This window comes from Saccopteryx bilineata, chromosome 4 (genome assembly GCF_036850765.1).
Source record: "Saccopteryx bilineata isolate mSacBil1 chromosome 4, mSacBil1_pri_phased_curated, whole genome shotgun sequence".
Classification (NCBI taxonomy): Eukaryota; Metazoa; Chordata; class Mammalia; order Chiroptera; family Emballonuridae; genus Saccopteryx; species Saccopteryx bilineata.
In genome coordinates, this window is record NC_089493.1 from 53,064,767 (window position 1) to 53,079,862 (window position 15,096).

At 46.9% G+C, this 15,096-nt stretch overlaps 2 protein-coding genes across 6 annotated transcripts in view; one reads left to right on the forward strand and one right to left on the reverse strand.

The window, feature by feature from the left end:
• The first annotated feature begins 1,066 nt into the window (after positions 1-1,066).
• SNAPC5 (small nuclear RNA activating complex polypeptide 5) lies at positions 1,067-7,777 on the forward strand. 5 transcript variants are annotated; one of them, XM_066273212.1, is made up of 4 exons: positions 1,067-1,228; positions 2,515-2,604; positions 3,377-3,520; positions 7,745-7,777. In XM_066273212.1, the coding sequence occupies exons 1-3, from the start codon at positions 1,139-1,141 to the stop codon at positions 3,500-3,502; spliced, it is 306 nt and encodes a 101-aa protein (XP_066129309.1). In that variant the 5' UTR covers positions 1,067-1,138; the 3' UTR covers positions 3,503-3,520; positions 7,745-7,777. The 5 variants fall into 5 exon arrangements, with proteins under 5 accessions (XP_066129309.1, XP_066129310.1, XP_066129312.1 ...); XM_066273213.1 differs by having other exon boundaries at positions 3,380-3,520; XM_066273216.1 differs by having other exon boundaries at positions 1,211-1,346; positions 3,380-3,520.
• MAP2K1 (mitogen-activated protein kinase kinase 1) overlaps positions 7,028-15,096 on the reverse strand; it is a 99,578-nt gene continuing 91,509 nt past the window's right edge. The window contains exons 7-11 of the mRNA XM_066273211.1: positions 14,357-14,558; positions 13,101-13,165; positions 9,054-9,115; positions 8,647-8,692; positions 7,028-7,955 (exon numbers count right to left, since the gene is read on the reverse strand). Of these exons, the coding sequence (XP_066129308.1) occupies positions 7,842-7,955; positions 8,647-8,692; positions 9,054-9,115; positions 13,101-13,165; positions 14,357-14,558 (489 nt within the window). The 3' untranslated portion in view covers positions 7,028-7,841. The remainder of the gene's footprint in view (positions 7,956-8,646; positions 8,693-9,053; positions 9,116-13,100; positions 13,166-14,356; positions 14,559-15,096) is intronic.

Genomic DNA, 15,096 nt, shown 5'->3' on the forward strand with positions numbered 1-15,096 from the left:
TTCCTTCAGAGAAGGGTTATTAAAACCTGCTATGGTAGAATATCCTATCAGTATTTTGGTCCTTGGAAGTGCTGGGAGCATTTTTTTAGTTTTACTAGGGAATGGGTATGTTGCTCAAGTAGTCTGCTGAGCAATGTACACACAAGCATCCTGAAACTTGGTTTATGTCACCGAATGTCATCACCTTAGGGTCGTGCTTTTTCCATTTGAGGTCTAAAATCCAGAGCAAGAAATTGATTTAATCCGATTTGCTATTTCAAGAGTTCAGTTCCCTAGAAAGGCACCATCTCCCAAATAGCTCCTTTAGTGCTTTAACATGTGCTGATCTCCCGGGAAACACTCGTGTAACCAGAAATTCTTGCCTATGAAAGGCAACAGTACGGTGCTTGTGCCAAGTGCTTATGCAGGTTTTGTGGCATTAAAATAACCACTTAGCCCTGGCCGGTTGGCTCAGCGGTAGAGCGTCGGCCTAGCGTGCGGAGGACCCGGGTTCGATTCCCGGCCAGGGCACACAGGAGAAGCGCCCATTTGCTTCTCCACCCCTCCGCCGCGCTTTCCTCTCTGTCTCTCTCTTCCCCTCCCGCAGCCAAGGCTCCATTGGAGCAAAGATGGCCCGGGAGCTGGGGATGGCTCTGTGGCCTCTGCCCCAGGCGCTAGAGTGGCTCTGGTCGCAACATGGCGACGCCCAGGATGGGCAGAGCATCGCCCCCTGGTGAGCAGAGCGTCGCCCCTGGTGGGCGTGCCGGGTGGATCCCGGTCGGGCGCATGCGGGAGTCTGTCTGACTGTCTCCCTGTTTCCAGCTTCAGAAAAATGGAAAAAAAAAAACCACTTAACTGCAACATAACATTGGATGTGCAGTACGAATACTGTTAAACATTTGAAACTTGACACGAGGGTTTTTTTTATCTCCAGGTTCTGTCCGCTCCAACAGCTTTTGCTTTAGGAATCCTGATTATGATTGGAACCTAGGTTTTATGGTTACAAGTCTGGGTCTGTCCCGTGGCGGAGCGGGCAGGAAGCTCCCGACCCACGTGCTGCCTGCCTGCGGTTCCATTTCCGGTAGCAAGGTGGCTGTGGCGTCATCACCGAGCGCCTGGCCGACTGGCCGCGTGAAGGACGCGGGAGTGAGAAGACGCGATGCTCAGCCGGCTGCAGGAGCTGCGCAAGGAGGAGGAGACGCTGCTCCAGTTGAAGGCAGCATTACACGACCAGCTGAACCGGCTCAAGGTGACCCAGCGGCCTCCACCCGCTCCCCCACCTCGCTGGTGCCCCGAGCCCGGCTCCACACGAACCCCAAGTGTCTGAAGCGCCCCCCTGCTGCCGATGGTCCCTCCCTTACCTGGCGGTAAGGGGCGCTGGCCTGGTCAGGTTTACGAGCCTTTGGGGAGCGTGTTTTCAGATTATGGGCTCACCTCAGAATCTTCATCCTGTAGGCCTATCTTGAGGCCCAGCAATCTGCACGTTTGGCGAGTTCATGTCCACACCCGACACCTCGAAAATGCAGGTGACTTCCACACAGGGTGAGGAAGTTTAACCTCCCTAAGTCTCGCCTACACCGTCCCCGCCCACCAACCTCTTGCTCCCGGGCTCCTCCAGCATTTACTAGCCATTGTTTCCTGGCTTGTATTATCGCTGAAATAGCTCTGGTATTACAAAGCTAGAAGAGATTCGCACATTCTCCCGTTGTGCGAAGAAAAACCACGAGGCCGAGAGAAGAGCCTTGTCGCCGAGTTCCCAGTAGCTTTGGTTCCCTGAGCAGTTACTGACTGCACGGCCTTGACTGGGAGTAGAGCTTTAGGTCCACCAGAACCGTCTGCTAGACCTGTGCATAATTCACTCCCTTCAGCCCCAGTGCCATGATCCTGGTGATTCCTGCTCAGCACCCTTCCTCTGAATCTTTTAGTCCGAATGAGATGAGGATTATGAAAGCCCTTTGTAAACTGAAAAGCGTTGTACACAACTGGGACATACTAAAATAACAGCACTTTTGCTCAGGACAGTTGTGACAGCCCATTCATGTTTACATTCCGTAGTACCACACAGTACCTGCATAGGTACCTAATAGGTGTATGTTGATGATGACCTCCAAAGTCTACATTTCTTTATGCTCTGGAAATTACTTACATTCTCCCTTCTTCCTGCCTTCACTTGCTCATTACTAGGTAGACAGACCCAAGCCTAAGGAGTCTGCCCTCTGTGAAATCAGAAGATGACACTTGCCTTTTTAAAGGGCTCACTTGTGTTCTTCCCACCGCTAGGCCTGGGGAAGTGGAAGCCTTGGCCCAGCTGGGACACCCATACACCCCAGAGAGGGGCTGGAGGCGTTCTTTGCTTACTTCCTTAAAAGGCAGGGAAAGCTTAAGAGCCCACCTTCTCTCTAGAGCTGCAGGGAGAGTACACCTTTTTCACTTCCTCTCATGATGCTAACATTTTAAAAAGCAGGGGAAGTAAATTTCCCCACATTGGAGCCCAGTGAAATAGTAAAGTAAGGAAAGTGTTCTTAACTCTTCTAGGTTGAAGAACTAGCCCTCCAATCAATGATTAGTGCTAGAAGAGGGGATGAGATGCCATCTTCCCAGGCTGCACAGGACCAGTCACATGATGTAAGCTTAAACAAGTGGGGGCCTAGCAAGGAAATGGAAAGTCCATTCTGCTGTCATGCTGCTTGGAGGTCCAAGTTGTTGTAAATCACATTATTGAACCCAAGGACTCTAGGAAGTACTGATGAGAATTTTCTAGTGTGATAAACTGGCTGTTCAATATTACAACCCGCTGATCACACCTTGATTTATTATTTATTGATTTATTAACTAGGTACTTATTGCTTCCACCATCCTTGTCATCTGTCCTCTCTAGTTACTCTAATGAGCACAGGGAGAGGGTAGATCTTTGCAAGGACATGTCAAACCTCTTGCTGCCCTGTGGATAAGTTTGGGGTCAAAAACTAGTTTCAACAACAAAACGGTGCTAAAAAGTGAGTTCTAGTCCTCATATCCTTTTACCACATGCCCTCAAGTCAGTCAAATGTTATCTTTCTAAATATACCATGTTTGAGCAGTTCTCCCAGTTGTGTGTGAAACCATTTAAACCCATTCAAAAGCAGTACATCAAAGCCAGCAGAATTTTTACGTGAGAATCATGGTTGTAAATCAGTTAACAGTCTGTCAAATCTAGGGCATTTATCTTTCCCATTCTGGCAATGCAGGATGGGGGGAAGGATCAGGGTAGAATTGGCAGAAATGGGAAAGTGATCATACCTCTTAAAGGTAAATACTGAGAATGAATACACAATTGAGATTTGTTTTTGAGCCATTTTTAAGAATTTGCTGTTTTGAGGCCAGTGTCTTTACTAATCCATAATGTCCTTGGCTAAAGCAGATGTTGGTGCATGTAGACAATGAAGCGTCAATCAACCAAACTGCACTGGAGTTGAGCACAAGGAGCCATGTGCCAGAAGAGGAGGAGGAGGAGGAGGAGGAGGAAGAAGAATCAGATTCCTGAAGTGGGGAAAGAGCCAGGGTTAGTTATACAAATTAAATTCTCTCTTCAAACAATCCCTGCCATAGGCTCTATGGCTTGCTTTAAAAAGAAGCAAGCACTTTAGGAGGATGTATACTTGTAAAAATGGTTCCATCAATAATTCAAGTTTCAGAAAGCTTTAACAAAAATTAGTGACATACAGAAAAGCAAAGATGTAGTGTTTTAGCATTGAGCAGTATGGGTGGTGCTGTGTCTGTATTCTGGTCAGATCCTGTAATTGTGTTCAAAACAGAAAATTTCCTCTGAAATGCTATTGAGAAAGTCTGGCATTTGCAAAAAGGGCAGAGTGTACGTACAAGCCAGCCTTTCCAATCAACAATGCCTCTTTCAAGCAAACCAATTAAAGGCTGTTTGCATACCATTGAATCCTTGTCAGCATAGCTAAGGTCTAGGAAAAGAAAGAACACCACTTGAGAGCATAGCTGTTGCTACCTCTCAGTGACGTCGCAACACACTGTCCACTATAGACTTTTGTGTGACCGTCATCACATCTAGGTTGAGATATCACTATGATAAAATGTGCTTAAAAATAAATTGTAGGTGAGTAGCTATTGTGCCAGCTTGCTGGTTTCCAGGTGACAGAAGCAAATCAATTCCCCCTCTGGTGAAAATACAGCAGGATGGTTTAATACCCATTGCTAGACTTAGGAGATGTGCCACTAAAGAAAGAACCGCTAGCTTGGGAGACTGGATTTTTATAATAAAGAAAGGATAAAGATTAAGGGTTGCCTGACCTGTGGTGGCGCAGTGGATAATGCATCGACCTGGAAATGCTGAGGTCGCCGGTTCAAAACCCTGGGCTTGCCTGGTCAAGGCACATATGGGAGTTGATGCTTCCAGCTCCTCCCGCCTTCTCTCTCTCTCTCTCCCTCTCTCTCTCCTCTTTAAAAATGAATAAAGAAAAAAAGAAAAAAAAAGATTTAAAAAAAAAAAAAAAAAGATTAAGGGTTGTCCAGATTCGGTATTTGACGTTGAGATTTATTTCTGTATACAGTCCCTTCCCCACTGAATGTATAGTTTTAGTTGCTTAACTTTATGACAGGAATTTGCCTTGCTAATGCAACAGAAAAACCAAACACAAAGAGCCTTCTCAACCAGAACTTATGTAACTGTTCCAGAAGAGAGAACATGGATGTATTTGTTAATCAATGTTTCAGTCATTTTGAGCTACTCTTATAGGAAGTAGCCGGAAGTTGACAATGTGAAGATAGTTTTGTAATGAAAAGCATCTAGGTGTATATTTTGGGGATCTAATTTAAAGTATGAGCATGGGTTTCAAGAGCTAGAAAGCTGCCTGTGGATTCTAGCCCTCCTACCATCTGATCACTCCGTCTCACATCCTTGCAACTCTCACTTTCCCATCTGTAAAACGAGGGTATTGTACCTGCTTTAGCAATTTTTGTCACTCTGAGATACTGGTAAGATACTGAAAAATCCCAACTACTGTCAGTATGTCAGAAGTTTGAGGAAGGATTTTGGTGTGAGGAACTGAAAACACAGCAAGACTGATACAAGGACCATCATTCCGGAGGAGGAGATCATTCTTAATTACTGGAAAAGAATCTTTTGCCTCTCAAAATGTAATACCTTTGGGTATGAATAGAGAATTTAAAAACACCCCTCAAAACATACTGAGGCCTGGCCCTGGCCGGTTGGCTCAGCGGTAGAGCGTCGGCCTGGCATGCGGGGGACCCGGGTTCGATTCCCGGACAGGACACACAGGAGAGGCGCCCATCTGCTTCTCTACCCCCCCCCCCTCCTTCCTCTCTGTCTCTCTTCCCCTCCCACAGCCAGGGCTCCATTGGAGCAAAGTTGGCCCGGGCGCTGAGGATGGCTCCATGGCCTCTACCTCAGGCGCTAGAGTGGCTCTGGTTGCAACAGAGTGACGCCCCCTGGTGGGCGTGCCGGGTGGATCCTAGTCGGGCACATGCAGGAGTCTGGCTGTCTCCCTGTTTCCAACTTCAGAAAAATTTAAAAAAGAGAAAGATACTGAGCATGAGAGCATTCAGATCCAGATTTTAGACTCCAGGTTACACCATCCCTTCCTTCCAAGATGAGATTTGCCTGTTTTAACAAGACATTCTTCAGTGGTGCTTGCATTTTCTCTTAGCAAAAGAGTATAAGGAAGGTGTGGGTCTTAAATCTCAGCCTGAATGTTTGTACGTCAAAATGTTTAAGTTAAGACTGTTGACTTAGAACAGATAGATATTAGCCTCACAGCAAGAAAAATCATTGACTAGCTGAGGCAGCAGTATATGAAACTGACCAGGTTTTAAAATCCTGGCTGTATTCCAGGCTCAGGTGGATCCAGAGTGGCACTACCTGTTCAGGAGATTTACCCAAATTGTTTTTAATTTAAAAACAAATAGCCCTTTCGTTTTTAAACATACATTTACTTTGGCTTTCTATAACCTGCCCTCTCAAAGAAGGAAATAAGGCCTGAAGAGGTGTTCACTGGGCAGCCTCGCATAGACCTCAAGTTCCAAAAATCACTTTTCACAGAAGGAAAGGGTACCACTGACCAGCTGGAACATGGCTTTGGTTTTTGTGAGCACATTGCCACCTCACAGGCATAACAAAACCAGCACCAGGAACATTCCTCTCCAGAAAGGTGTTAGATATAACTGGTGAAGAGGGAAAACCACCGCTCAGTGGAGCACGCGGGCCAGACAGACCATCCGAGGTGCAGGCTCCAATGCCAGCCCAGCACTGCGGACCACCAGCCAGGTGCTCCCCGCCATCCCCACCCTACTGCTTTCCCATATGTAATAAGAGATAGGCATAGATGGGATCTAGTCACAGGTCCACAAGGATGTTTGCCGAGTTGGACATAGTCCAAACACTGGAATTTCAGGAAAGCCTCATTAGTCCAAAGTGCTGAATTTGTCCTCAGGGTGGCATTTCCACCTTCCAACACCCTTGTCTTTATCTTTTGCCTCATAATAACGTTTGGCTAAATCAGGGGTCTCACACTCGCGGCCCGCTGAACAATTTTGTGCGGCCCGCAGACTAATCCACGAAGTTCAAAATATTTTGGATAAAATTAAGTAAGCCTAGGGGCCTACTTGTATTTTTCATTTCTCTAGCATCCTAGCTAGATATTAGCTTAGTTAACAGCAGTTGTGATGCGAACTACAGTTTCTGGTCGTTTTGTGACACTGAGTAAACTGCATGTACGATTGTGCTTGTTGTACTGATTTTTTTTTTGTTTTCAACTGCAGTGAGAAAAGTGTTGCGTAACAGTTGCCTTTTGTAGACCTAGTGCGGCCCGCCGAACGGCTGTGATCTTGCTCTGCAGCCCAGTTTGAGACCCCTGGGCTAAATCATCTGATTTCTTGTGTACTAGAGACATTGAGTATCCTAGCACAAAAGTAGATATCTTTCAGCCTTTTAACTTGATAGTATATTTATTAGAATAAGAGATTAGAATTGTTAAACATTGGATTAAAATGGTTAAAAGGATTTTCATACAATTTTTAGGCACTATACACACTGCTGTTTACAATAGCATCAGTACTTGGATTTGGAGAAAGATAAATCTCATACATTTTAATGCCTTGATACACTTGTAACATTCAAAGTAATTCCACCATTTAGAAATACTAATCCAAACTTAAAGAGACATATACCACTAAATACCCCACACAGTATATTTAAAAATAAATATAGAAATACAACCAGAAGTCTACAAATCATCGGAGTAGACAGACTGGTGAAGCCCCAGTTATCATGGCAGTGAAGGGCTCTGACTAGATTTTGATGGAAATTGCTGAATTCTACACCAAAAGCAAAAACATAATAAAATAACATGATATACACTTTATGATGCTTATTTTCATAGCAGCAAAGCATGCTTCACATGCACTGCCTGTGAAGGATCTTACCAGGCTCCTTCCTCCGGTAAAGAAGGTATGCCTGGCAAGAATGAAGTACCAAGTGTCAAAGTATACTCAAAATATAGGCAGCCAGCCAATCACGGTGAAGGGAGAGCAGTGCAATTTTCAGTAAGAATGACTACCCACGGTCACCAAAGGTTCACTATAAGACAGTTGCACATGTTTTCATCATCGACACACAAAAATAGCCCCAAGCACAAAGCCAATCCACTTAGGGGAATAATGATAGAAAGAATAAAGACGGTAATATTAAAAATGACACGAACAGAATTTTGGCACATGCTGTATTCTTCATCCTTTTTCATAGGTGAAATGCATGTCTGAACAGAAGCATGGGAAAGAGACCTGAAAGCAATGTGACATGCCACCGGGCAGGAGACTCGCTCTTTGCTGCTTCCATATGTTTAGACACCAGCCGCATGGGTCGGTGTGCTGGGCTGGTTAAGGCCGATGGTGGAGCAGAGCCAACCTGCAAAATCCACTTCCTCAGCCTCGGATCTCTTGATAAAAGCATGAACCTGTGTGTGAGGAAACAGAAGAGGTGTTGTTAAAAAACCACCAAGAGGGACAATTTGAGTCCTGGGAGGTCTAGATCTTGTGCCATACTTAGAAGGAGCTCCTGGATCCTTGAGCAGCACAGGGGCCAGCTCTGCCTGGGTCTGCCAATGACAGCAGCTGGGAGGCCTTGGACACCTTGCTCGCTTCCCAGAGCCCACTCTTGAGCTATGAAATGGGGATAGTAGCTCTGCCATCAGTGGTGCAGGATCATTAGAAGGAACCAAGGAACTGATGGACTTGAAAGTGCATGTTACACTGTACAGGCTCTCCAAGGCGTGTAAATTCAGGTGCTCACAGTATTACTTCCCAACTCCTCCCTCCACCACCTCCAAACAAGGAGGCAAGTGGAGAGCAGCTCGGGGAAGGTGCTGAATGGCAGGTGAGCCAGTATTAGAAAAAGACCCTGTCCCCGTGACAGGGTGAGCTGGCCCTTTCCCTGGATTACTGGGGCTCTGGAGCCACCCCCGTTTTTCCTTTAACCTGATGGGAGGACAGAGGAGACATATCTGGCTAGTACCCTGTGACATGCTCAGCTGGACATCAGTGGTCAAGGCAGAGCAGGGAATGGGCTCAGGAAGCACTGGATGGATGACTGACAGGAGAACAGAAAAATAAGCAGGTAGTTTAAGAATCTGAAATAAACGGACTTACCATGAGTTGCTTCAAATCTGCTCTCTCTGCAGGGTTTTTTATTAAGCTTAAAGGAAGAAAGAAAATATGAGAGCTACTGCCTGGAGCTGCTGCTTCCTCCCATTATGTTTGCCTGACTCTCCTCCCCACACTCTACAGGCTCTGAGGACTGCCTGAGCCTTATTCACCTTCCTGTGAGTTAGCATGTTGTCGTGCCCACAGTAGGTTAATAAATGCTTGCTGAACTAAGGTCAAAGGGCACTATGCCAGTCTCTATACAGCAAGTGCTAAAAGCAGCTATTTTACCAACTGTAACTGTCAGTCACCTAAGTCTTAGCACTTGGAAAAGGGCATAGCTGTGCTCCCCAAGATGGGGTGGAGAGCCTGACAAAAACGGGGTACTTTGATATAACAAGGAGCCCACTTACCATTTATTCACAAAATCCTGAAATTCCATACTGAATACTCCGCTGGGCAGTTTAGGAGGAGGCTGCAAAACATGTTAACACATAATTGTTTGGCACCATGCCTCTGGACAGTGCTGCCCTTACCCAGTCAAGGAAAGGCCAAGGGTGAGAGGCCACTGTTGGGTCACTGGTGGAGCCATCAGTCTCAAACCACAGACAGAATTGTGACCAGGTCAGTATTCTACCATTCACTCGTCTAGTTACTGAACAAATCACTGTTCCTCTTGAGCCTGATGACTTTCCTGTGAAAGGAGAAAGGCCTAAGGACCCTTTCCAGCTCATACTCGACTTGGAGTGTGGAAACAACCAGCAAGCACTAGTAGCAGCTGGAAACCAGCAGGCGTAGTCCAGCCCAGACAGCACCTGTGAAGTCACAGAAGGCTGATTAACTAAATAAAATGTATATCTCTTTCTAAGCCCTGAAGGAGCAGAGAAAGGTTAATAAAACATTAACTAGCAGGGGTCTGGGTCTGGAAGACTGTTAGCTGCACACTCACTCCAGGAATGAAGTACTTACAGGCATCAGAGCAAAAATATGCCGCTGCTCTCGTTTTCCGGGGGTACATGGTGCACATCACACGTGGCTATAGACAAGGCCCTGCAGCACCCTGCTCTGCTCCACACATCTCAGGAAACATGGCTACCCCATGTGACCTATGCTGGGGCTGTGTGCAGCTTCCCTGTGCGCTGGCCCCCAGACCGTGCCCCGTATGCCATTGCTCTAATGTGTTGCCCAAATAAACAGGCGATTCAAGACAAAAAAACTAAATATTGACACTTCCCTGAATGCCCTGTAAGAAAAGCAGACAAATAAGCCTCACCTGAGGTCTCAGACTAAAACCCAGCTTTTAGGCCAACCCTGCAGACTGCCCCTGCTGCTGAGGGATATGAAGGGAATATTCAAGGCAAAACCAGCAGCTTGGCCGCCAGAGGCCAGGCCAGTCCTGAGGAGGAGGTCAGGCAAGGGAGGGACTGTAACAGCAGAATGTGAGGTGCACGCACTTGTCACCATGCAGCCCAGCCTCCTGGGAGGTCAGGATGTAGGACGGGTTGGGAGGAGCAGGTGGTAAGGAAGGAATGAATAGTACTAGATGGGAAGAACATGAGCTACTTCCTCCTGGAACCTCAGTTTCTCACCTGTATGAAGAAGGTAAAGCCAATTTGACGCACCTGAGCAGTGCTTAGAGAACTGATTAGGAAAATATGGAATAAAGCAGTGCACACTAGGCGAATGGCAGCTGCATACACCATCTCAGGCCATCTCTTTCCTTATGGCTCCTACCCAGCACCACTCAGCTCAGGTCCCCGCAGCAGAGGCTGACTTTCCTGACTACCACAAATGGCAATGCACACGGCCTTTCCTGAGTCCTAAAGCAGCCAGGATCATACCTGAACCTCTTTCCTATGTCCTATGGTGCTTAGCTTAAAGCTATGCAGACAGGAAAGGAGTCAGTTAACCTCCCTAGGAGACTGAACCAGTGACTGATTTGTCGACGGCTGGGGTGTACCAGGATCTTCACTGTTGAGTTTGTAAAATATAAAGGGACCTTTCTGAGCCTCCTGGGATCTGGTTTTAGAGAGCAGTAAGAAAGGGTGAAAAGTCATTCTTAGTCTCCTGAAGAAAACAGGGCAATCGCCCTTTTACCACACACCCGGGCTGAGTGGGGGGTCTTCAACTGCCTCCCTAACATGCCAGAGCTTATCCTTGTCCTCCACTACCTATGCTGTTGCTGAGGCCAGGAGTGCTGGCTCATTGGAAATCCTGTCCTGAGCCCCGGCCAAGCTCCTCCTGCCCTATGCTCTACGCCCTGACCGCAGCAACTGTGTTGCTATTCCATAGTGTCCCACTACCCCCAAGCCCGCCCAATTGTGACGAATGCTTATCAGTCTCTTCCTTCCTTGATCTTTTTCATTTAAACATACTAGTATAGATATTTATAAATAATGTATTCCTTTTATTAAAGTCAGCTGACAGCAATAAGCATAAAGAAACATTTAATCCCCTGTAATTCCATCTGTACTGTATTATTTTGCAGACTTTATATGCAAATGTATGCAAAGGTTTTTTAAATAACTGATTATAATAATACATATACTATTTTGTAATTTGCTTTTATTCATGCAACAATTTTTAGTGACTATTCTCCATATTTTTAGTCTTTTTTTCTTTTTTTTTAATTGATTTTAGTGAGAGAGACAAGAACATCTATCTGCTCCTGTATGTGCTCTGACCAGGGGTCAAACCAGTAACCTCTGCGCTTCAGGATGACTATAATCAACTGAGCTATCCGGCCAGGACTACACTGCTTTTTTTATGTTCATTGCTTCCTAATAGCACAAGACAAAACCTTGTATTGCAGTTATAAATGCATTTGCATTGCCTCTCCTACACAATCTAAATCTTCAAAGACTAGGGACTTTGGGCCCTGGCCGGTTGGCTCAGTGGCAGAGCGTTGGCCTGGCGTGTGGGAGTCCCGGGTTCGATTCCTGGCCAGGGCACACAGGAGAAGCACCCAACTCCTCCTCCACCCCTCCCCCTCTCCTTCCTCTCTGTCTCTCTCTTCCCCTCCTGCAGCCGAGGCTCCATTGGAGCAAAGATGGCCCCGGCACTGAGGATGGCTCTGGTTGCAGCAGAGCCCCAGATGGGCAGAGCATCGCCTCCTGGTGGGCATGCCGGGTGGATCCCGGTCAGGCGCATGCGGGAGTCTGTCTGGCTGCCTCCGTTTCCAACTTCAGACAAAAAAAAAAAAAGACTAGGGACTTCGCATTTTCCATCTTTGGATCCCCACATGCCTGTCACCTCACAGTGCTTAGCGTAAAGTAGGTGCACAAGAAATGATCAGTCAGCAGAGGAATGAGAATGTAAGTGGGTAAGGTGGAGGCCCCTGAATGTGAGAAAAGGAGGGACTCACAGTTACCTAGAAATGTTCCCTAGAGAAGGGATTCCTGCAGCCTCTAAACCAGCCACTAGATTCCAAAAGCATGATGCACAAAGCAGAACCCATGAATCCTGGGGCCCAAGCAGCCCACACTGTGGTAACGACTCATGGGTTTCCCAGTCAAATAAATGGTGAGGTTTTTGGGTTTTCTTTTTAAGATTTTTTTAAAATTGATTTTAGAGAGAGAAACATCAATTTGTTGTTCCATTTATTTAGGCATTCATTGGTTGACTCTTATATGTGCCCTGACCAGGGGTTGAACCTCCAACCTTGGAGTATTGGGACAATGAGCTACCCAGCCAGGGCTATGATATTTTTCTTTTTTCTTTCTTTTCTTTAATGGGAGACAGAGAGAGGGACAGACAGGAAGGGAGAGAGATGAGAAGCATCAATTCTTCATTGCAGCACCTTAGTTGTTAATTGATTGCTTTCTCAAATGTGCCTTAACCGGTGCCGGGGAGTTTCAGTTGAGCCAATGACCCCTTGCTCAGGCCAGCGACCCTGCGCTCAAGCCAGACCTCAGGGTTTCTTTTCTTTTTCCTCTTTATTAAGTGGGAGGCAGGAAGGCAGAGAGACAGACTCTGGCATGCGCCCCAACCAGGATCCACCCGGCAAGGCCCCTAGAGGGCAATGCTCTGTCCATCTGGAGCTGCTGCTCCATTGCTCGGCAACCAAGCTATTTTAGTGCCTGAGGTGAGGCCATGGAGCATCCTCAGCGCCCAGGACCAAAGTGCTTGAACTATTCGAGCCACGTTGTGGGAGGGGAGGAGGGAGGGAGAGGGGGAAGGAGGGAGGGAGAGGGAGGGAGAGAGAGAGAAGTGGGGAGGGATGGAGAAGCAGAAAGTCGTTTCTCCTGTGTGCCCTAACTAGGAATCAAACCCAGGACTTCCATCTTTGGCTGCCGCCGATGCTCTACCTCTGAGCCAACCAGCCAGGGCAGGGCTTTCAAACCTGGGTCCTCAACCCAGGCGGATGCTCTATCTACTGTGCCAACACCTGATCAGGTTGTGAAATGTTTCTTAAGAGGAGCAAATAAATTCCATGGTCAAGGAAGCCGTGCCGTACTTACCTCATTGACTATGTAATCCAACAACTCAAAAATTGCCATGGGAGGTCGGCTGTCCATTCCATAAGCTACAGATTTTATAAAAAGAAAAACACTTCTCAGAAATATACAGGAGGTTATTTGCCAATAAAGTGTGAGTGTTAAACACGGATGCCAGGGACCAAAATAAAGTAGTGGATGATAAAAAGCCAGAACAGCTGAAACATCAGGCCTGAACACAGAGGGGATCAGCAAAAGCCACAGAGTCAGCCGGCCATGGTGAGTCTGAACTCTGCCACATCCTAGGTCGCTGACCTTGGGCAAATCAATCGCCAGTGAGCAACTTTTGAGTTTCATAAAGTATTAATAGAAATAGATAATAATTATGTCTGCCCATCCTTTCTTATATTGAGAGAGGAGCAAATGAGATGATACTAAATATATAAAAATCCACTTTAATTCTCCCTGAACTTGGGTTTCTTGGCCACAGTCACCAGCCCCCTACTGCTCCCTCACACATGCCCTCTCCCACAAGCCTCCTGAGGTAAAGAGCAGGTCTCCCTGTCAGAGAGGGCCGTCCTGGCTGGCATTAGTAGGAGAACATGGCTGGGCCAGCACCTGAGTACCAGCCCACTGCACCGTGCGCACAGCCTCGGAGTCAGGCTTGCCCCTCACAGGTGCTGTGGCCTTAGCAGGTCCAGCACTCTGTGCCTCCGTTTCCTCATATCTAAGATGGAGATTATAACAGTGCTCATGTACAACTGCTGTTAAAATTACATAATGGTAGGCAAATCCATGGAGACAGAAAACAGATTGGTAGTTGCCGTGGAGGGGGTGGGGGCTGTGGGTGAATGCTAATGGAGATGAAATGTCTTTTTGGGGTTATGGGAGTGTTCTGGAACTATAGAGTGGTGATAGTTGCGCATGGTGGAATAGACTAAAACCACTGAATTGAACACTTTGAAATGTGCATTTTATATGAATTTTATTTCAGTAAAAAAAAAATCTACCTAAAAACTAAAAAGAAAATGTCATGATTTTTAAAAATTAGATAATGCACAGGTCAAAATGCAGAGCTGGAAACATAGTAGTCACCCAACAAATGGTAGGAAGTTAACAGGTATAACTAATTTCCTACATCTACCTGGATACTTCTGCTCTGCTTCCCCTGGACCCAGCCTGGCATCCTGAGACAGGGAATCAATCTTGGGAGAGTGTACAGAAATGCACAATAGTAAGGGACCCCCAGAGTCCAAGCTGGGGCACACTAGGACACTCACAGCTGAGCGGCCTTCCAGGGGTCCTTGGCCTGGGTGGTGTCTCAGCCGTATCTCCCTCCACCTGGCACCCAAACATCAGCTCCAGCTCCTTGGCATCTGGAGGAGGGATGGGATACCTCCCAACTGCCATCTCAACCAGAGAGAGCCCCATGCTCCAGATGTCCGACTGCACTGAGTAATGAGTCCCCTGGAGTCTTTCTGGCTGCAGGAGAGACAGAGACAGTTACGGTCACCTGTGAGCTAACCTGTACCATACAGGAGAGGGACGGACTAGTTCCTGTGGATGCTCAGGGAGTCTCAGGACATCCCACCCCTTTGAGACTTGCTTGTACTACCGAAGAATGGGCTTCCCCACATGGTCCCAGCCCTAGATCTGCTGATATGTTTTATTTTCTTTTGCCCTTTCCTCTCTAGAGTTCACATCCCATTTTAAGATCTCCACTAACCTCACGTATTTGGCCTCCCCCGTCCCCAAATACTGTGCTTACCAAGTCCTAGCTAGCTCCCATGGCTCTGACCCCTCCTCAATCTTCTGTCTCTCCTATAACCTGCCCTGAACAGCATCCATCCCAGCTGAAGTCTGGCTACCGCCTCAGCTGTGGTTCCAGCTTTGCCCAGTTTGGTCACTGTCTTTCATGTTGTGGGGCAGCCTGTCCAGAGCCCAGTATGAGACACTCACCTTGTTACCCGAGTCTGAAACATGAAGCTTCTGACTCACTGTTCTTGGGTAATATGGATGG